The 22,847-nt window shown below is 40.8% G+C and overlaps 1 protein-coding gene across 1 annotated transcript in view; it reads left to right on the top strand.

The window, feature by feature from the left end:
* Positions 1–22,847, top strand: part of SPOCK3 (SPARC (osteonectin), cwcv and kazal like domains proteoglycan 3) — a 1,207,618-nt gene that overhangs the window by 1,169,064 nt on the left and 15,707 nt on the right. The window contains exons 7-8 of the mRNA XM_086962399.1: positions 17,710–17,931; positions 20,073–20,135. Of these exons, the coding sequence (XP_086818525.1) occupies positions 17,710–17,931; positions 20,073–20,135 (285 nt within the window). The remainder of the gene's footprint in view (positions 1–17,709; positions 17,932–20,072; positions 20,136–22,847) is intronic.

Raw genomic sequence — 22,847 nt, 5'->3', positions numbered from 1 at the left:
TCTTCAGGACCAAGTTCTAAAAGGAAACAGAAAATTACTTTTTTGCATTTCCAATTTTTCAAACAAAGCATTTTTCCAAAACAACACTAATTGATTGGCTACATTATTTGGTGGTTGGCGCTAATCAAAAATAGGTGGTGGTTGACACTATTGGTATTGCTAAAACACATAACATATTATTAGTAGTACCCTTTCGTGAGTTCCAGTTTATAGTTATCGGGAAAAATTTCATTAGTGTAGACATTTTATTATTATTGTCTTGTCCTTGAAGTTACCTGTATTATGTTAATGGCTTCCAGATAGATCCTGGAATGCCGTGAGCTGGTTCTAGAATCCGGTCAGGAACTGTTATAAGTTCGCAATGTTTTAACATACGCTGTAACGGTATCTATAAATAATAATAAAGTTTAGATCAATACTTTGTGTGCTCTATTTTTACTTAGGAGTGATACATTAATATAGCACGTCACTACCTTGTATTTGTATAAGAATGGATCTCGCTCTGGTAGTAGGAGCCACCGATATTGGACTTCAGTTATGCTGTAGATAAATACACCTATTACCATATTGTAATCAAAGGAGTGAATATCAAGTGTCAAATCGTTTTTTAATTAGTTATACTCACCCAGATTTAAATGACTGGCAGCTATATATAGTCACAAGCTTTTCAATGGGCTTGTGTATCGGATTTGGCGTTCATACCATGGTGGGGGTTATCCTGCCACTGTTTGATTCAAAAAATGGAACGTTTGTTAAGATCCCAGTTTGTTTAATAGCACATTTAAAGTTTTTTAGCATGGGGTTTCTAATAGACAACCTCCCTATTAATTTGATATTTTCTATCATGCTATAAAAAAAAAATTTCTACACAAGTATTATGGCTGACTAAATTGTTATTAGGCTTATTGCCCCGATGTTGCTGTAACTGGTATTTCTGTACCTTTTTGTAGGGACATTTTCTACTCAAAGATAACATCGGCATTATTATTGTGCCCAAAAGGTTAAACAACACGCCGGACTTATAATTATGCCCGTGACGCATGTAGACCGTAGTTAATTTTCAGGCATCGTAGAGGTCACGCATGCTATCGTGAATGCCTCCAGCGCGTTATGATTATTTTGCCGCTAAGTGTTTATACAGCTCATTTCAAGAATCTCGCCGGTCTAGTTAGGCGAAGGTTTGCAGGAAACACAGATTATCAAAAGCGCAAAACAGCCGGCATGATGAGCAGATTCTGTTTAGCGTAAGGACGAATATGCCGGTAATAGGGTCCAACGCGCTCTGCTTACCTCGGGCTTTAAATTCGGCCTCCCTGCTCCTACTCCGTCAGCGTGTTCTCGGGTCGGGTCAGAATGAAAGTATCAAGAGAGCGATGTATTTGCTCTACTTATAGTACAAGGCGGCTGATTGGGCGGTTAATCTCCCCCTACCTTATTGGTTAACTTGATGTCACCTGACCTTACATGTTTGTTTGTAAACACTCACAAGTGGTTTGTTGTCTAACGCGGTTATCTCGTTATAGTATAAATGATTTACACAAAAATGTATAAATTCCTCATACCAACAGATGTTTATTAAGTGAGGAAAAATACGATTAACTATAAACTCACCGGTATTTTCTAAGTGATGTAATGCAGTACTGTTTGGAAACCGGCAAGAGAATCCCTGGTTGTTATTGGTCGACACAGTGTCATCTGACCTGTCATGTTTGTAAACAGACATATACCAGTGATGTTTTATCTAGCGCGATTCTCGCGTTGTGATCAGATGAATGTGTAGAATAATATATGATATTACAGAAATAGCGGGAATTTTTAAATAAAGTTAAATTCGATTTTCTGTCAGATCGCCAGTAATTTATAAGTAGTGCAGTGCTGTATTATTTAGAAACCGTATGAGGATTCCCTGGTTGTTGGGACCACTCTCGACTCTAATCTATAGATCAGGGAGTCTCCATATTTAATATGTATAGGTAAATTGGAAGAATTGGCAATAAAGATTGCATAAGCACTCAGACTGAACATTATATTATTTTTTGCCGGATGTATGGCATAAATGATTGTGTTATACAGTTTATAAATTTAGCTGCATCTTGCATAGACCTTATTTTTACATAACTTGGCACATATGTGTTATACCTATGTAAGATATTAGAGGAATATTAAATGTTTGGGAGTATGGGATATTGTTCTACAGCACAGCATTATACCTAAAAATAGGTGAGAATTTGTGATATTAAACCCTAGGTATGGCTGTAGGGGATAACTCCTGCCTAGTGTTATATTAATCACATGGTTCTCCTGTTAGATTATCCTTTCCCAGTCTTCTCTACTGTTGAGACCGGCACGAACACTGTTACATTTGGACATGAAAAACTGCTCTCGTCTTTTTCTCTTCTGAGTCAAATTACCGCCTCTTGTGCCAAGAGTGACATGCTCAAGGCAGCACCAGCGAAGATCATTGATCTCGTGTTTCGCTGTCTTCCAGTGTTCGGTTAGGGGGGCACCGACTTTATTTGTACGGAGAGCGGATCTATGCTCATTCAATCTTGTTCAAACTTCTCTGGAAGTTTCCCCTATATAGATCAGTTTGCAAGGGCAGCTGATAAGGTAGATTACACTACACGTTTTACAATTCATGAAACTCGTTGGTTTTAGCACAGTGTCTTTAATAGTAACAGTATTCCCACGAATGATGTTTTTGCAATTGATACAACCTGAACAGGGAAAAGTACCTGTTGGCATTGGTGCATTATCAATGCAGGGTTGAATTGCTCTGTTGGTTTCCCTGTATGTATGAACCAAGCTATTTCTGATGGTTCTGTTCCTTCTATAGGAGAACATAGGTTTGGGTAATCTGTTTTGTTGTTTATCGGTGACTAGATGCCAATTCCTATTGATAATGTTTTTGAGTTTATTACTAATTGGGTTATAGTTTGTGACAAAGATAATAGGCTGATTAGTAGGCTCTCCCTTTTCTTTAGGTTGGAATAAATTTTCCCGGTTATAATATTTGGCACGCTTGTATGAGTGTCTAATCAGACGCTTTGGGTATCCTCGTTCTAGGAATTTAGTTTTAAGAACGCTGGCATGTTTTTCAAAGTCTTGGGATGTTGTACAATTTCTCTTAAGTCTCAGAAATTGACCAAATGGTATATTGTTAACTTGGCTCGGTGGATGATTACTTTTATGATGGAGCATAGTATTTCTATCGGTGGGTTTTGTGAAAAGTTCTACGTTAAGTGTTCCATTAGCGTTTTTGATAATCAGGTCAAGGAATTCACAGCTGTTGTTGTCTATGTGAGAAGTGAACTTAAGGTTGTTATCACCAAGGTTGAGCCATGTAATGAACTCTCTGAGTGTCTCAATGGGACCCGTCCAGATGAAAAAGACATTGTCTATGTAACAGGACCACATTGAGACATTTTCATAGAACGGCAATACTATGTTAAAAATGTGATGTTCTTCAAAGTTTGAGACGTACAGACATGCCAGACTGGGGGCACAGGTGGCCCCCATGCTGGTCCCCTTGGTCTGTCTAAACAATTGTTTATTAAATAAGAATAGATTGTTTTTCAGTACCACAGAAATGCAGTCAATAATGAACTGTTCGTGGGCTGTAAGGTCCCTATCTTCTTGATTGAGCATGGAGGTGACAACTTCTATTGTAGCGTTTTGAGGAATGTTTGTATATAATGATTCAATGTCTAGTGTAACTAGAAATTGAGAATGGGGGTCAAAGGCAAGGCCTTCTATTTTTTGGATAATGTCTGTTGTATCCTTAGTGTACGCTTTTTGTGTGGTGACTAAAGGTTGTAAAAAAACGTCTGCGTACTTACTAAGTGGTTCCGTGAGGGACCCGATACTGGAGACAATAGGCCTCATTGGGGGGTTCTGAATGTCCTTATGGACTTTCGGGAGTCCATAGAGGGCTGGGATAATTGGATCCTGATTAAGGAGGAAAGAGAATTCTTCCTCACAGATAACATCGTCATCTCTGGCATGCTTCAGTAGATTGGAAATGGATAACTTTAAAGACGTCCATTCGTCCATGTGTGCTAGCTTGTAATGCTCTTTGTTGGCCAATAAATTCAACATTCTGGTGTTATAGTCAGGGGTGTCCATCACAACGATGCCACCCCCCTTGTCTGCCAGTTTGATGGTCTGATCAATGTTGTTTTGTAATGCATGTAATGCCAAAGTCTCATCTTTACTGAGATTGTGGCGGATCCAGTGTTTCTGTTTCAGTAAGTCATCCACACTCTTATCAATGCTACGTTCGAAGGCTTCAATATCTTTGGGGATCATGTTAATGCTAGGGGTCCATACAGATGTATTTTTAAGGCCTGATTTGTTGTTACTGGGGTGTTTCACTTTTCCTTCAAAGTGCATAGCTAACCTAATTTTTTCTGAAGAAACTTTGGAGGTCTCTCTCTAGTGAATACCTGTCTATATTAGATGCAACTGCATATCCTAATCCCTTTTCTAATAGGGTGATTTGTTGGTCGGTGAGTGTGTGTTTAGAGAGATTGATTATTGGTGCTTAATTCTGGCTAATTAGTCCCAGTGTTTCTGACTCCGCGTATTGGGACGTCGTTGGAACTGGGGTGTCACATTGTAGTTCCCTCGCCCCCGGCCCCTTCCTTTCGGGGGACCGAAATTTTGTTGGCGCTGTTCCAAAAAAGGAAGGCTGCTGGAGCTAGCTGTGTTAGGTGCTTCTCTTTCTTTTGTATTACCATTATCATTTTGTTGTTCGCCCTCCGAGTCTGAGCTCGTGTACGAGGTATCAAAGAACCTTACTTTTTTCTGGAAGTTGCGAGGTTGATTCTGCCATGGTCTACGTTGTGGATGGTTCTCCCTACTTCTCTCGTAAAAATCTTTCTGTAGGTACGGATACACATACTCTGGATTGTAGTTAGAGATGTCTTTACGTAATTTATTACTTTTCTTATTGGCTAGGTAGTCAGTATAGCTGGAGACATCCTTCTCTATTTCGTCTAGTATCTGTTTAGCTTCTTGGAGTGCTGTGGTGTTTAATTTAGTTTCCATTTCTTCTATTTCTTTGCGCTCCACTACTAGTACCTCCTGAGCAGTCTCTATAATAAGGATGATCCAATCGCGACTGCAGCGATTTGCTACCAATGTCCAGTTCTCTATGAATTTTCTGTTGTTGATGAAAATACCAGGTTCATTAACTACCTGCAGACCCTTGGGAATCACTCCTTTCTTACAATACTCTACCAGAAATTCTGCGTGTAGTTCGGCCCTAACTACCTTCTTCTTTAAATTCCAAAGAGCACGCCACTGCTCTTCGTCTGATTTGTCCAAACGGACTGTGGAGACATTTTTAACCGAGGGACCATTGAGAATTTTGTTGAAGTGATCCTCCGTGTAGCTAAGTACTTTTATACCTTCCATGGGCACCTATATGGAGATGTATATGGTGAGTGATTGGTGGACTAATAGTGTGGTGAGAGTGAAAATACAACTAGAAGGATGTGTGTGTGTCGGTGTAAATGTCATGGAATGTACCTCCTCAGCTAACAAGCTGGGTATAAATCAAAGAAAGTAAAAAGGAGGCCCCCTTATCTGTCAACTTTGGGACAGGGGAGATATATTGTAAACCAAAATTGTCCCACAAATTTACCACTAAGTTGGTGAGGAGTGGAATAATGGTACCAAGTTAGTTTTTGATGTTTAGCAATACCAATCACACAATTGTATAAGATGCAGAAGGCTGAATTACAGAACATAGGCCAACTAATATAGTCATTAAACCACCAAGAGTTGCAAGCTTAAACCACTATGGTACACATTGCATAATATCAAAACAAGATAATAAATGGAAAACCGGAAAGTAGTTTTTTGGAAAAATATATATATACTTTGTGTATTTATTCAGATGTAAACATGTTATCACAGTGATAACAAATCATTAAAAAATATACATATAGTACATTAAACATTTCATTAAAAACATTAAAAATCACATGAAATAAACATTGGTTAAAAGTTCAAAAGAACATGGGTCGACGCGGCGTTTCGGTTACGGGCTAACAATAGACAACCTTCTTCAGGACCAAGTTCTAAAAGGAAACAGAAAATTACTTTTTTGCATTTCCAATTTTTCAAACAAAGCATTTTTCCAAAACAACACTAATTGATTGGCTACATTATTTGGTGGTTGGCGCTAATCAAAAATAGGTGGTGGTTGACACTATTGGTATTGCTAAAACACATAACATATTATTAGTAGTACCCTTTCGTGAGTTCCAGTTTATAGTTATCGGGAAAAATTTCATTAGTGTAGACATTTTATTATTATTGTCTTGTCCTTGAAGTTACCTGTATTATGTTAATGGCTTCCAGATAGAACCTGGAATGTGTTTATTATTTTTTGTTTTTAGAAGTGGGCTGTGTGCCCACCCTTCTTTTACAATATTTGGGGTCCTGGAGACCCCATCCCTTTTTTTTTTTTCTTTGAAAAAAAAACGGGAAGGGGCCAATACCCCAGCCCCGGGGCACGGCTATATATATATATAAATTACATTCATCAATATATATATATATATGCAGGGCCCTCCCAACGTTTAAAGCCCCAGGGAGATGGCTGCCCCCCGGGCTTGGGGGGATCTATGAGGCCCCCAACCCTTGTTTAATGAAGCCCCAGTGAGGTGGCAGTCCCCAAGGCAGAGTGGGAGGTAGGACCCCCACACATTTTTTATTTAAAGCCCCATGAAGGTGGCATTCCCCGGGGCTGCGGGGGCCGCACACCCCCGCACATAATAACATAGCCCCAGGGAGGCGGTGGTCCCCATGGCTGTAGGGGCCACCACGGGCCCAGCTACAATAATGAGGATTGCCCCAAGGACCTAGCCCACCGGGGGGCTTTAAAAAATGAATTGCCGGGCTTCATGCACCCAGCAGGACAATGCCAAAAATTTAAAACAAAATCCTTTTCTTTGGGCCCTGAGCAGCCCTAAGGGGTCAGGGTGTTTATACCCTGCCCCCTTTTCTTGTTTTTTTATATTTGTTTTAATGTTTTCTTGTGACTCAGTTCTGCCAAAACTTTTTTTTTCTAATTTCTCAGCAACGAATGAATGGATTTACACCATTTAACAAAAAGGGCTCTTTCTGAAGCAAGGGCTAACTTGTTGCCAAATTTAGTGTAATTCCATTCTGCAGTTCAGGCTGTAGCTTTGTCTAAAGTTTCCTATAGAGGACAGATATCGAACCCATTATTTTTCTAATTTCTCAGGAACTACTTAATGGATTTACACCATTTAAAGGAGGAGCTCTTTCTGAACCAAGACCTACCTTTATGCCAAATTTGTGTAATTCTGTTCAGCAGTTCGGGCTGTAGCTTTGTCTAAAGTTTCCCATGGAAATTAACATGGGAAAAACGCATTTTGGGACCCTCCTTTTTTCTCAGCCCCTTCAAGATGAATAACCCCAAAACGTTAAAGACAGAAGCGGACCGGAGCTAGCCACTTTAAAAAAAAATGTTTGTGAAGATTCATCAACAAGCGCCAAAGAAAAAACACTTTTCCTATGGAAACTAGATCCTAACTATAACTACCAACTGGCGACCCCCAGTAGGTAATATACATATAAATCACCAATATTCGCATCCTCAACAAAACAACTGGGAAAACAGCCGATCTTGCACAGGTATGTTTATTTTTCCTTGGCATAACGCATTTCAGCTAATGCCTTCCTCTAATGCCAAACACTCTAGTTCTCATTCTCAGTTCAATTTGAATGCATGTTGCATTACTCCCATTGGAGGAAACCTGGTGGTCCTTAAAAACTGAATGTCCCAGGATCCCCTTCAGTGGATGCCTATGATTACTTTGAGCTGCCAGAGTCTTTTCTTGGAAAATAAATCTTCTCTGCCTATGCAGATCCTGTGTCCTCCGCAATTCCCGATGCTCAGCATATCCGGAGGTACGGTGTAAGTACACAGCATCTCTCCATGCAATAATGTCAAACACACTGGTTCTCATTCTCAGTTCAGTATGAATGCATGTTACATCACTCCCATTGGAGGAAACCTGGTAGTCCTTAAAAACTGCTTGTCCCAGCATCCCCTTCGGTGGATGCATTTGATTACTTCCAGCTGCCAGAGTCTTTTCTTGGAAAAGATATCTTCACTGCTTATGCAAATCCTGCGTCCTCCGCAATTCCCGATGCTCAGCATATCCGGAGGTGCAGTGCAAGTACATGGCGTCTCTCCACGTAATAATGGCATGGTTTGGGGCAGATTTACCAGCCCTCTCAAGTTTGTAGCTGCCACAATCTTTTGATATCTCTAAATCAGCCAACACCAAGTGCCACTATTTATTCTGGACACTGAGGGACAGGATCCCCAGAATGCTAGTGGCCGTACGCAATTATCACCCAAAATCCCTTCCTATATATATTACCTACTAGTTATAGTTAGGACCTTGTTTCTATTCAAAAAGCATTTTTTTATTTGGCCAAAATCTTTGGTGCAGTTTGACAAATCTTTGTGAAATTTTCAAAACTTATGGGTCGCTCCAGTCAGCTCCTGTCTTGAAAGTTTTGGGGTGATTCGTTAAGTAGGGGCAGAGAAAAAAAGGGGGATCCCAAAACACGTTTTCTCCATGTTAGTTTCTACCAGGCTGCAGCCTGAACTGCTGAAAGGAATTACACCAGATTTGGCAAAAAAGTAGCTGTTCGTTCAGAAAGTAACCTTTTGTTAAATTGTGTAAATTCAATCAGTAGTTCCTGAGAAATTCATATATTTGCTGGTGGGGGGATGAGGTCCTCTTGCGTCCTGAGAACCTCAGGACTAAAGTGGACTTCATCCCCCATGCAGCAGTGTGCCAGGAGGTGTGCTTGTAGAAAGGTGTAAAATGGGGGCATGGCCTGTGACCACTGTCAGCAATCCAGCTTTGTGGGGCTTACTAGAGGTAACAGGAGGGCAAGTTGACCCCCAGGGACCCTGAGGAGGCAAGGGGACTTCATCCTCATACCAAGAGCATGTCAGGAGGTGCTTTTGCAGAGTGGTGGACAAAGGAGACATGGCTTATGTCCACCTTTCAGCAATCCCACTGTGTGGGGCTTACTGGAGGTAACAGGTAGACTAGTTGGCCCGTAAGGACCCCAGCAGTGAAGGTAGTTGGCCCCCAAGGATGTCCTTGGGGGCCAACTACCCCTCCTGTTACCTCCAGTAAGTACCACACAGTGGGATTTCTAAGAGGTCTTCAAACGCCACGGCCCCCTCTCTCCATCACCCTGCAAATACGCCTCCTGGCACACTACTGGTTGGGGGGTGAAGTCCACTTTACTCCAGAGGGACTTTGGGGGCCAAAGACCCCTCCTGGTACCTCCTGTAAATCCAATGCAGCAGAGTTCCTAAGCGTTGGTTAGAGGCCCAGCCCCCTTTCTCCACCACTCTCCAAACGCGACTACTAGTTAAAGAAGCATTTACAATCTAATAGGTCTCACATTCGTGAAAGTTAGGGCTTTTGGTATTGTAAATGTAAAAGTTTTTTACTAATGATTTTGGAAGTGGAGTGGATGTACGTTGTGTGTAGTGGAATTATCTGGTGTGTTGTGCTGTGAAATTATGTAGATAGAGAGTATGTGGTATGTAGTGTATAGGATTTATATAGAGAGGGATTATGTGTTATGGAGAGTAATTATGTGGGATGGTAGTCTGTGTCGTGGAGTAGTAAGGATTAGTCTTGCTCGTTTCCCTAGAAGCTAAACTATAAACTCAATCAGAAAAGGTCCTTGGAGGTAGATTTAGGGCATCCTATTCTGGATGAGCAATGGGAGAAATGTTGTGCAATGACTAAAGACATATCGCTGAACAGCCATCACAAACTAATCCATTTCAAATTTTTAGGAAGATTATACTTCACCCCTGTGAAGTCCCATAGGATGGACACGAGCAGACCACACCACTGTCCTAAATGCAGAGCACCACAGGCAGACTTTGCTCACCTCACATGGAACTGCATAAAAATACGGGCATACTGGGAATCGGTGTACAAAACACTGGGCGACATGGCAGACCTTAATCTCACCCCCACCCCCACCCCGAAGTTTATTGCAATAAGTCTGCTATTGGCAAACAGGGAAATTGCCAAATATTGGGGCCGGAGGGCTGTACCTACAGTGCAAAAATGGTTGACCAGTTTGACATTTTGTAGCACAAATAGCGAAATTTATGCTAATACTATACCGCGCACCTCATGCCCCAAAGATAGTTCGGGACCACTTAGAAGTTATGCAGCTGCAGCTGCAGCTCACCTGGCGACTGGGACACCATTAGAACAGGGTAGAGTCACAGCTGAAGTAGCGTGACATATGGATAGAGTTGCCACAAGCGATGTGACAGTCCATTTTTTATTTTCATAATTGCCTATAGGTTAATGTGTATCCTTTTAACAGATCAATATATTCATGTCATTCCATTGACTCATCTCAAACCTAATGATCTCCCAAATATCCCTTTCTAAACTTTTGTTTCCCCTATCCTTCCTTTGACTTATCCCAAACCTCATTTTACTACTGTGATCTCCCAAATATCCCTTTTTAGGCTCTACCCTTCTCTATCCCTCCTTTACCCTGTTCACTCCAATTAACAGACTCACATGTCCACCACTCTAAGTTACTACTTATATTTCCTATAGCAATCCACCACTAATCCACTGTGGGTACCAGAGAAGCAAGCTACTCTCTGAAAGGCACTCATCTCCTCGTCAAGGGTCGTAGGTGCAAAATAAACTCAATTTCAATTGCAATAACGCAAACTATTAGGTGTCTGAAATGATTATCTGACACAAAGGGTGCAATTACGAGTCTAGCAATGCGGTGCCAGGTCTCTCCTGCTGCCACAACCCCAATTCCATGGTTGGGCCACCCACCAGATTAAGAGTGATGCTCGTGTCTGGAGGGCTGTTTTTGAAGTTCCCACAGCAGTGACATGAAAAAGGGTACCACAATGAGAACTGCAAAACAGTTTCTGCATGGCATGGACTGAAAATGCCATGCTGTGGGCCCTGTAGGGCCTTCTTTGTTTCTTCTCCATCACAGTTTTCAAGGAAGAGGAACTACCATGAAAACCATGGTGGGGTGGAAACTTGTAATATGCTTAGTGGGACAACGGCAGTCCACCAAGCATATTACGGCCTCCTGACCACCACAACCATTCCAGGGAACAGCGGTTCCCTGGCAGCTGCGGTGGGGCAATGGTGATACGGCCACCTTAATTGTAATAGGATCGGTTGGAAGAGCGCCATCTCCGTGCCCAACGAGTCTAGTGGTCCGTGGTCCTCCAGGTTCATAATTAGGCCCCACATCTCTAGAGTTTTATGGTCTTCCCAATTATTTGTACATTGATGCTATCTCAATATTTTGTGACACATGTGCATACTGTGCTGTCATGTTGCCTTATTCTGCCTTTACCTTTAAGGCTTGTGTCTTGTGGTGAGAATGCCATGAAGCTATGTAGAATGTTAGAGTTGCATCTTTAGAATCAAGGGGCAGTTGCAGAGCAGTGGTGTTGGATAGCGGCGGCTCCCTGGCGCTCACCTGTATTGAATTTATATTACTACAATAAAGCTGGAAACTACTTACAAGGCTGGGAGCATCATTACAATTGGCGACGATGGAAAATGGAGAAGGACCCAAAAACTTTTAAATGATTTATTTGAGCAAATCTATGGGAGAATTACTGTGGTGGAGGATCGTTTTCACAGTAATTACGGTGGAATTGGAGAACGAGATTACAATGGTGGATTGGCGGTAAGAGGAAATATAAAGAGCAACATATCTATAGTTAAGAGTGTTTTATTAGGATTCTGCATGGTGCCTGTTGAATCTCTGGTTGCTGCATTTTATGAACAGCTGGTGAGATTCCATACGGGAAGTGCGCAAGGCAGCAAACCGACTGCTAGAAGCTCTTCTGGATCGTGGAGGAAATGATGCAATAGCGCAAGGTCACGTAACGTAACCTTGCGCGGCGGCCATTTTAGTAAAGCGGATCCAGCTAAATCGAAGCAGAGAAGTGAGGGTGTACGCGCAGTGAAGGAATATGTTTTGTGATTGATAAAACAAAGTGAAAAAGAAGAAATACAGGTGAGGTTGTCAGGGAGTAGTAACTTTAATACAGGGAAGGTGACTGTTTTAAAAAAAAGTAAGAGGAGAGATTTATGGAGAGAGGAGACTCGAGTGAGAATATTGTAGTAGACAACTATAGAGAGAATACAGAGGGGAGAATGGCACAGCAGAATTTTACTATAAGTGCTCCTCAACCGTTTTGGGCTACTGGTACTCAACCGGAGATAAAGTGGATCGAGTGGAAAGAATATTTTATAAATTACATAGAGGCAATTGATGAGGAAAAGAAAATGAAACCGGAGCAAAAGAAAATAATTTTATTGCATTCTTTAGGAGCAATTGGTCTAAAAACTCATTCTCGCATGAGCAAAGTGGAAGATGTGAATTTGAACGTTTTTGAAAACTGCATAAAAAACATGGATAAATATTTTGCACCTAAGGTGTGCATGGGAGTGACTAGGCACAAATTCTTTCAGAGGAAGCAAAGCAAAACAGAGACGGTTGATGAGGGGATTGATGACTTGTAAAAATTAGCGATTGATTGTAAATTTGGAACTCTTAATGATGAATTGATACGGGACCAACTAGTTATGCATAATAATAATACAATGTTACAGGATAGACTATGGGTGAATGGCGATGCGCCATAAGAGGATGTGTTAGCCATTATGAGGAAGGCGGAAATGTCGGGGAGATGTTCTACTGTGGTAAAAGAAACTGAACATGATAAAACCTCTGGTGCAGTTTGCAAAATTCTACCACAAAACAGGACTCAAACAAGGTACCAACAGAGTTCACAGGGAAGATGGAATGGTCAACCAGCAAGATTTCAGAAGAAAGATACTAGAGGAGAAGAAAGAAGATGTTATCGTTGTGATAGCAAAGAACACTTAGCTTTTAGTAGGACCTGCCCTGCTATTAATAAGAAATGTGGTATTTGTGGGATGATTGGGCATTTTTCAAAAATGTGCCGCAAGCGTAGCAATGTTAAATATGTTTGGGATGAAGAAGAGGTAGTTGTTGAGGAGGATGATGGAAATTTGGAATGTGTAAAGAATGTGAGAGGTAATTATGTCATCAACATATCTGATGAGGCTTTAGAAGGGAAACCTTTATGTAAGGTATCTTTTGGTGGTGTGGTGGTGGAAGTGTATGCAGATTCGGGATCTCCTTACACTATTGTAATTGAGGAGGTTTGGAAGAAATATTTCATAGGAAGAATTGGGGATCAATTAAGAAATACAGATATTTGTCCAGTAGGCTATACAGGGATGAGAATTGAGATGCTGGGTTACAGGTGGCTTACATTTTTATTTAAAGAAAGGGGAAAGTTATACGTGTCTAAGGTGGGACCATCAGTTTTGGGGTGGTGGGACCAGAAAAATGTAAGTATTATTTTGGACCCCAATAGTGAAGAAAAAGTGTTGGTTATGGATGAAGAGAGCAGATTGAGTGATGTCTTGACAAAGAATTTCCAGGAGTGTTTGGTACTGTGTTGGGAAAGTTAGGGGACTTTGAACACAAAATACAACTTAAGGCCAATGCAGAACCAAAAGTACACAAAGTTAGACCCATCCCAATGTTAATTAGAGATGAGATGAAAGAAGAGTTACAAGGACTATTAGCAAAAGGGATCATTGAGGAAGTGGAAGCCTCTGAGTGGATCAGTCCTATTGTCATTGCATGGAAATCTAACGGCAAGATCTGTTTATGCATAGACTTACGCCATCTTAATACCAATATTGTTATAGAAAAATTTCCTTTACCTAAAATCAACGAGATGGTGTCCTCATTTAAAGGCGCAACATGGCTCTCAACCATAGGCTTATCTGCTGCTTACCATCAAGTAGAGTTAGAAAGCGAGTCTAGGTATTTAACGGCCTTTATCACACCCTTCGGGTGTTATCAATTTAGACGAATGCCATTTGGATTAGAGTCGGCTGCAGCGGTATTTCAGAGATCGATGTATAGGTTATTGGGCAACATGGATATGATTGCATTCTTTCAAGATGACATTTTGGTGGCAGAAAAAGACAAGGTACGACATGACTCTAAGTTGAGACAGGTTCTGGATGTTTTAGAAAAGGTAGGACTTACAGTGGAGTTATCAAAGTGTAAGTTCTGCAAAAGAAGTGTATCTTATTTAGGGCACATCATAAGTGAGGAAGGAGTGAAACCTAAACCGGCATTGATTGAAAATATTGTGAATTCAGGGGCACCGAGTACTAAGGAGGAGGTAAGAGCATTTCTTGGTATGGCAGAATATTGCGCAAAGTTTGTGAAAAATTGTGCATCAAAGGTGTTTAATATTCGGAGTTTGCTTAAGAAGAATACGAAGTTTGTTTGGACGAAAGAGTGCCAAGATGAATTTGATAGGATAAAGTGGATTTACAGAGTGTTAGTGCTTTAGCAAGTTTTGATCCTAATGTTGAATGTTTGTTGACAATGGATGCGAGCGATAAGGGTATAGGTGCAGTGTTATCCCAGAAAGATATGAAGGGAAAAGAGGTAATTATTTTTTTTGCATCAAGAGCACTTTCCCCGGCTGAAGTCAGGTACCCCATTATTGAAAGGGAGGCGTTGGCATGCGCATGGGCACTGGAACATTTTAGAGCCTTTGTGTGGGGGAAACCGATAACTATTAGGACAGATCATTGTCCATTAGTGAAAATTTTGTCATCAGATGGCATTTCTGGAGCTTCGGCTAGAATGGCAAGATTGTCAATGAGCATGAAAGAATTTATTTATAAAATGGTTTATTTGCCAGGAAGAGACAATGTAATCGCAGATTGCCTATCTATATTGCCATCCCCACTAGAGGAATTTGTAGATGACCCGCTGGTGACTGTTAGTATTGCTTTAGTTCATGATTCAGGAGCCCCTGCTATCAGCAATAAAGAGTGGTTGGAAGAACAGGACAAAGATGTTGAACTCAAAAAGGTTAAGGAGTATATTTGTACTGTTTGGCCAAGATAATGTTTTATGGAGGGAAATTTTAGAGCATATTGGGAGGTTAGGAAGGAATTGTCGTTAGAAAAAGATATACTCTTCAGAGGCGACAGAGTTGTTCCTCCGGCTTCTTTAAGGAAGAAGGTTTTAGAACTGTGTCACAAGGGACATTTTGGTATTGGGAGGAGCAAAATTGTTGTGAAAAATATGTTCTGGTGGCCAGGTGTGGATAAGGACAAGGAAATATTTGTTAGGAACTTAAGACCTTGAAATCTTGCATGAGTGATGGATTGATTCCAGAGCTTCCATGGGAAACAATTGCAGTGGATATCATTGGGCCTATTGGTGAAATGAAAGAGTTTGGGTTAGTGGCTATTGATTTATTTACAAAATGTCCTATTGTAAGATTTGTGGACAAAGCGGACACATGTAGTGTGTTAAAATATTTGGACAAGATTTTTATTATGGAGGGTTTACCTGTTTGTGATCTTACGGACAATGGAGTGCAGTTTTTGTCACACATGGCTGGTAATTATTTTCAGAAGTGTGGTGTTAAACATAAGACAACCGCGTTATACAATCCTAGTGGGAACTGCACTGTTGAGAGATTCAATAGGGTGATCAAAGGTGTTATTCAGGCAGCGGTTAATAAAAAATTGGATTGGAAAGTTCAAGTACAAAAGGCAGTCTGGTTTTACAGGATTACATCACAAACAGGCACAGGGTTATCTCCATTTGTTATGATGAGGGGGAGGTTACCAAGGAGCAAAATCAATCCTGGTTGGTTAATGGAAGGTAAAATTACACAGTGGTCTCCAACTGAGGTGAAGAATGATTTGGAGTTACTCCATTCTAAAAGTAAAGAGTTTTATGATAAACACTATGGTACGAAAAGTGTGGAAAATAAACTAGGTGAATGGGTATGAGTGAAGAAACCTTATAAAGTACCAAAAGGTGAAAGTCGTTTTGAACCGCAGAAACAGGTTATTGAGGTTTTGAGAAATGCTGTTAGATTAAGTGATGGAAAAGTATGGAATATGAAGAGTATTGCTATTAGTCGCAATCAGTCTGATGAGGTGGAGTGAGAAATGACAAATAATCAAAACATGTATGATTGGATGGAAGACCATTTCATTTCGTTTGAAAAGCTTTATTCGAGTTATATACTCATAAAAGCACAACATACATTTAAATACATCACAATTAAATATTTAAATCACTTTTATACAAATACATATTTATAAAACAGTTGTGCAAGCTTAATCAGTATAAAAATTAACACACATTTAAAACAGTAATCAAATCACATTTGTAGAAAGAGCCCTCCCCCTAATGGACCAGGCCCACCCCAGATACTTAGCTATGCCCAAAACAATAGGCTCGTCAGTGGAGGTACAGATGATTCTCAATGCCTCAACACCACTAGATGTCCCAAATAATCAAAACATGTATGATTGGATGAAAACAGTTGTTTACAAGCACAATTTGCTGGTACAGAGGGGAACACGAATGGAGTTTTGAGTGACTCACTTACAGTGGGTCAACCTGTTTGTGAAGAGGGGGGAAGAGTTGCTGGTTATGCAACAATGGCATCAATGGTGATTCTAACAATGTCAGCGGTGAATCTGGTGAATACAATTTAGTTGAGAGAGGTTTTGGTAAAAGAACAAGTACATTACCCTCTTGGCTCAAGGACTATGTTTAGAATTGATTATGCACATATATATATTTATCTTTTCTTTATTGTTATTCATTTTATCATTTTATTTATTTTGTTTTTTTTTGGTTAATTATTAGGTGTGGTTTCTTCCTTTCTTTTTTTGAAGAGAGGGGGATGTGTTATGTTGCCTTATTCTGCCTTTACCTTTAAGGCTCGTGTCTTGTGGTGAGAATGCCATGATTCTATGTAGAATGTTAGAGTTGCATCTTTAGAATTAAGGGGCAGTGGCAGAGCAGTGGTGTTGGATAGCGGCTGCTCCCTGGCGCTCACCTGTATTGAATTTATATTACTACAATAAAGCTGGAAACTACTTACAAGGCTGAGGGCATCATTACATGTGCCTATGTTGTTTGAATTATACATACCTGTGATGCCACCTCTCTTCGTCTTATCAAAGACAGACAAATGTTTCCTCAGTATGGCATCTTTATGCATTATGAGTTTTGTGTTCTTGCTTTACATATATTAAATTAATTTGCTGAATGCAATGATTTGTAAGTGAAGAGCCCAGGACTCAAAGCATTATTTTGTAATAATATGGGGTTACAGGCCACCATAATGCATACTGTTAGGAGTCTTTAAAGATGATGTCACATATAGACTGTGTTGAATAGAAGCAGCAATATCAGATGAAGACAGAAAGAGCAAGCTGTCATGAGTAAAACCAGGAGGGGTATGAGGCAGCTAGTGTCAGGTTATGGGTTGCCTGCACAAATTGTCAAGGCCCGCAGGATCTAGAGTCTGGTACATGTTTACATGTCCTCCTCTGGTTCAGCCATGAAGAGAACTAAAATCCTGCCTTTTGGCAGACAAAACTAGGCATGATGTTGAGCCCAGAAATAGGTTAGGCCTACAAAGACACCCAGTAGTGCTTGGTTGAACATTGAACTCTGTAATCTATAACATTTACTAATAGTAGCTTATTTTGGTTTATTACTTTACAGGGTTTGACACCAGCATTTTGCCAATCTGCAAGGAGTCTCTAGGCTGGATGTTTAACAGACTTGATACAAACTATGACTTGCTGCTGGACCAGTCAGAGCTTGGAAGCATCTACTTGGACAAGAATGAATTGTGCACAAAGGCTTTCTTCAATTCTTGCGACACTTACAGGGACACCTTGATATCCAACAATGAATGGTGCTATTGCTTCCAGAGACAGCAAGGTAATGCCCTACTATGAAGGTGGTAATAGGTGCAGAGCAGCTGTACTTAAAAGGCTTTTAAAGTACTTTGCAAATTAGACAGTAGGGTGTATCACATGTTTCTATGTAGTAGGTTGATGATAATCCATAAAAATGAGAGCTACAAAGAGTATGTATGTTGGGCCTGGCCTGTTTTGCAGGGCTATCCCCAAACCTTTTGCCTTCCCCCTGAATACTTTTTTGACCCATGTTTTTATTGGCTTTACAACTCTGGGCACTTTACATCTGCTAATCAATGCTAAAGTGCATGTACTCTCTCCTTCAAAACTTCGAATGATTGACTTACACCTGTTTGGCATATTTAATTTACCTACAAATCCCTTGTACAGTGATATCCCATATGCTCAGGTCCTGTACATTAAACGCTACTAGTGGGCATGCAGCGCTGCTTGCGCCACCCACAGAAGTAGTGTTTCAAATCTATCTTAGGGGCTTGCCACAACAAGGGCTGCATTCCTATTTACTGCCACAGTGAGATGCCATTTAAAGGTGCTTGTCAAGCCAGAAACTCCCAATTTACTACATATAGGTATCCCCTAAGGTAGGTCTTGGGTAGCCCTGTGGGCAGGGTGTTGTGTAAAAGGTAGGACATCTGCTTTTATTGTGTGGCATGTCCTAGTAGTTACAAAACACCCTATTTCGTTTATACTACAGTACGTGCTGCTCCTTTCACAGGTTCGCTTTGGAAATTCCCTTACATGTATGCAAGTGGTAATTTCCAATCTGAAAGAAGAAGCGTTGGCATGTTTGGTATATTTGGAATAGTGGTGATAAATCCTGCTTATTGGTGTAGGTAGATTTGTCATTAGTATTGTAGAAATGCCACTTTTAGTCAATGGGAATTTCTATGTCCTTATGGCTCTTTGTGCCTTGCACCCTGATTCCAATCCACATCTGGGGCACAGTGACAGCTAGGCGTTGTCCATACTTTCCAGTCAGCCATCACACACGGAATTTGGGGTGTAACAGGGAATTCCTGGACTGGGAGTGAGTAAGGCATAGCGCGCTTACATTGGTATAGGCTGTGTCCGGAAATCACAAAAAGGCTTGTTTACCATTCACTGATGTCTGGAGCCAGGGCTAGGGTTGAAAGGGGGAGTTATTCACTTCTAAGATTTCTTTTGAAGTTACCTCCACATCAAAGGCATTTTCACTATAAGTACAGAGGCTCTGACCCCATGTTTTTAGACCCTGCGTGGACTTGTAACCAGATGCTGCTGGCTCTACAGACTGCACCGTCCCAGAAGGATCTGTTATGCTGCCATGAAGAACTGCCATTGGTTTGGCTTGCTTATTGTACTGACCTGTAGCCAGCTGGGCTGCAAGAAGGAGTAACATTTTGCCAAATGCATTGCAGCGCGATCAATTTAATTAATTTATTTCTTTACCTAACGCCGATCGGCTGTATGCTGGAGTTTACTAACCCCACCCTGCCCCTCCCCCATCCTGCCCCACCGCCCGCAGCACTCTCTCCAGGAGCTGCTACTGGGTTGGTTGGGAGTATTCCCAAACTATCCTGGAATGCCCCACCTAAAACCCTCAATACCCACTTTTTTAGCAGGACTTACTCATGCAAAATACTACACCACTGTGTAGCAATATTCCAAAGGAGGAAAGGATTTAGGAGTGTAAGGCTACCTTGTGGGTATTCTTTGCACACAAATCACACTTGTTTGAGTAAATGGCTGTGTGAATCCGGCCCATTACGTCTTCTACTTGTTGTGGGGCATGAAATAGCATGTTTTCCCATGTCACTATACGTTGCGTACCAAGTTCCTCTCCTCTATGCTATCTTTTGATTCGAACACTCTCATTTAGAGCTGAATTGACTCTAGTCCTGAAATGGATGGGGATTTTGTTGGGCATTCAGTAACTCGATTGACAGAAAGTATCTTCTTTTCACAATACACAATGGAAAATGCATGCAGTAAAATGCAGCGGGCAGGAGGCAATAGCCACAGTCAGCTGGAAGATGGGCTATATTTCTCTTTGAGGCTGAAAGGCAAGTGCATGGTTTGACAGGCATGTAGAAAAACTGTTATTCAGCTTTCCGCTTATGATCAGCTGTAATCTTCTTCAATAACATTTTAATGCCGTTTCAGACCCACCCTGCCAGACGGAACTCGGCAACATACCGAAGCAGCAAGCGGGAAAGAAACTCCTAGGTGAGTTGTACATCATTCTTTTGAAGGCTTTACTGCTTACATAAATAACGCTAGTGGAACCGAAACAGAAAATCAATATTAATCCAGCGAAGATATACCACACTAAATTCAACCAGAACAATTTATGACGCTTTTTTTTAAAGCTATTAAACTTACCTTTATTACCTTACCGAGTGAAAGATATTACATCTGTTTTATCGCTGTAATTGAATGCGTGCTTTTATGGGTATTGTAGAAAAAAGAAGGACCCAAGCAATGTTTAGTTACAGGACCAGCTGACACGTCAACGTGAGCACTTTGTTGCATTTTTCTTGTGTTGTATTAGATGAATATAATCTGCCACTAAGCGACCAATAGGTACAAAAAAATCGGAAAATATACTTTTGGGGATGCTGAGAACCTCTTGGCGCATTACGGTGAAAGAATCGCTGTCATTGCTATCTCCAAACCTGACTTTCATAGGATAGTGTAATTGCATGTTTACTCTTTCACTCTTATTCTCCCTAAAACACAGCTAATTTGTAAATCGGGAAGTCGCTTTCCTTACACCTCTAGAAAGATGGGGGTGTTAAATGCTCTCTCCCACATTCATTACACCACTCACTCATTTTTAAAGAGTAGGGGGCATATTATCAAGGGGGTTTATCTCCGCTTTTTTGGCTTTAAAAGCCAAGAAAGCAGAGATAAAATTATCTCCCTATTACCTAGCTGTCGCTAACACCAGTTAGTGACAGCTAGTAGGAGATAGCGACCATCTTGGGCCCCGCTTTGCATGTCAGTGATATTTATCACTAATGACATGCAAAGTGGGCGTGCCAAGATGTTAGAGACTGAAAACAGTCGCTAACATCGCTATCTCCTATTACCAACTTTTGGAGATATTCGCGCTAAGCGCGAATATCGCCAAAAGCTAGCACCTGCCCTGAGCAGTTCTTAGCCATGTTATCCAAAGGGAGGTGGATAACATGGCTAAGAGCATTAGCTCGGTAATACATGAATATCGCTGACTTTTCAGCGATATTCATGCATTGCGGCGATTTTTATCGCATTTGCGATAAACCTTGGTAATACCAAGGTTTATTTGCGGTAAAAATCGCCGCAGCTCAGCGGTAAATGTTTGTCTCTAACCAAGCAATAGCGATAATTATCGCTATTGCTTGGTAATATGCCCCTAGATTTGCCTATTGATTATATGTTGTCCTTCCTGCATTTACCGCTGGAAGACATGTAAGCTTGCACTACCTTGTCAGCGACTGATACAACATATGATTGTGATTGTTTTCTTTTGTTCTCTTTAAAAATGTAAATAAACCTGGGGCATATTACCAAGCAATAGCGATAATTATCGCTATTGCTTGGTTAGAGACAAAAATCTACCGCTGAGCTGCGGCGATTTTTACCGCAAATAAACCTTGGTATTACCAAGGTTTATCGCAAATGCAATAAAAATCGCCGCAATGCATGAATATCGCTGAAAACTCCGCGATATTCATGCATTACCGAGCTAATGCTCTTAGCCATGTTATCCACCTTCCATTGGATAACATGGCTAAGAACTGCTCAGGGCAGGTGTTAGGTTTTGGAGATATTCGCGCTTAGCGCGAATATCTCCAAAAGTTGGTAACAGGAGATAGCGATGTTAGAGACTGTTTTCAGTCGTTAACATCTTGGCACGCCCACTTTGCATGTCATTAGTGATAAATATCACTGACAAGCAAAGTGGGGCCCAAGATGGTCGCTATCTCCTACTAGCTGTCGCTAACTGGTGTTAGCGACAGCTAGGTAATAGGGAGATAATTTTATCTCCGCTTTCTTGGCTCTTAAAGCCAAAAAAGCGGAGATAAACCCCCTAGATAATATGCCCCCAGGTTTGTAAAAAAAAAAAGAATCATAGATTGTTGAAAAAGGCACTGCTCATTTTGCGTATATGTGGGCCACATTTGCACACCCAACACACTCCCATTTCCCATTTACTTGCGACTGCAGAGTACAGAGATTCATTTTGTATTTTCTGCAGTCATAAGTGTTACTTGTGACCAAAAATTCTAAACATTTTCAGAGTCTGTGATAAGGGTTCACGTAAGCCATTTTTGGGTCATATAGGTGTATCAAATGTGGGCAAATAGTACTAGATAATGCTATTACGCATCTTTCTCAAGTGCTGGTTGGGATCTAAGAACTGTGGTCCATGCAAGAATCAATCTCATTTTACGCTGACAAGAATTCAACATATTGGATGAGCTTGATTGATCCAAAATGATATAAAATTCTCTCACCATATACATGAATGTTTTCAGCGAAAGTTCAAACGTTTGGGGAAGCTGTGCGCATTACAAATTCATATAATAATAATAGTATAAAATAAAATGTATAAGTATGAACAACATAACAACATGTTATTAAGTTTACAAGTATTGAGGAGGCTTTCACCTTGATGTGTCTGCCTAGCAAAGAAGACCATAGGCAACATTTCTGAAATTCAGAAAGGATTCCTTATCTTTAAACAGTATTTACCTAGCAGTGGTAGGAGCCAGTAGAATAATGCGCTGCAAACTTGAAGATTGAAAATAACACTAATCACTGAGAGGCCTTTGCTCGTAACCATTGTTATGGGTTGAAAGTTCCTTGAACCATGTACAGTGTACAACTACAGCGACAACAATATTGGGAGTGATAGAAGGGGCCTTAAGATTGATACCATTGTAACCCTCT

The sequence above is a fragment of the Lissotriton vulgaris genome, chromosome 3_1 (assembly GCF_964263255.1).
Source record: "Lissotriton vulgaris chromosome 3_1, aLisVul1.2, whole genome shotgun sequence".
Lineage (NCBI taxonomy): Eukaryota > Metazoa > Chordata > Amphibia > Caudata > Salamandridae > Lissotriton > Lissotriton vulgaris.
The sequence above is the reverse complement of the archived record's forward strand: the minus strand, read 5'-3'. Positions and strand labels throughout refer to the sequence as shown.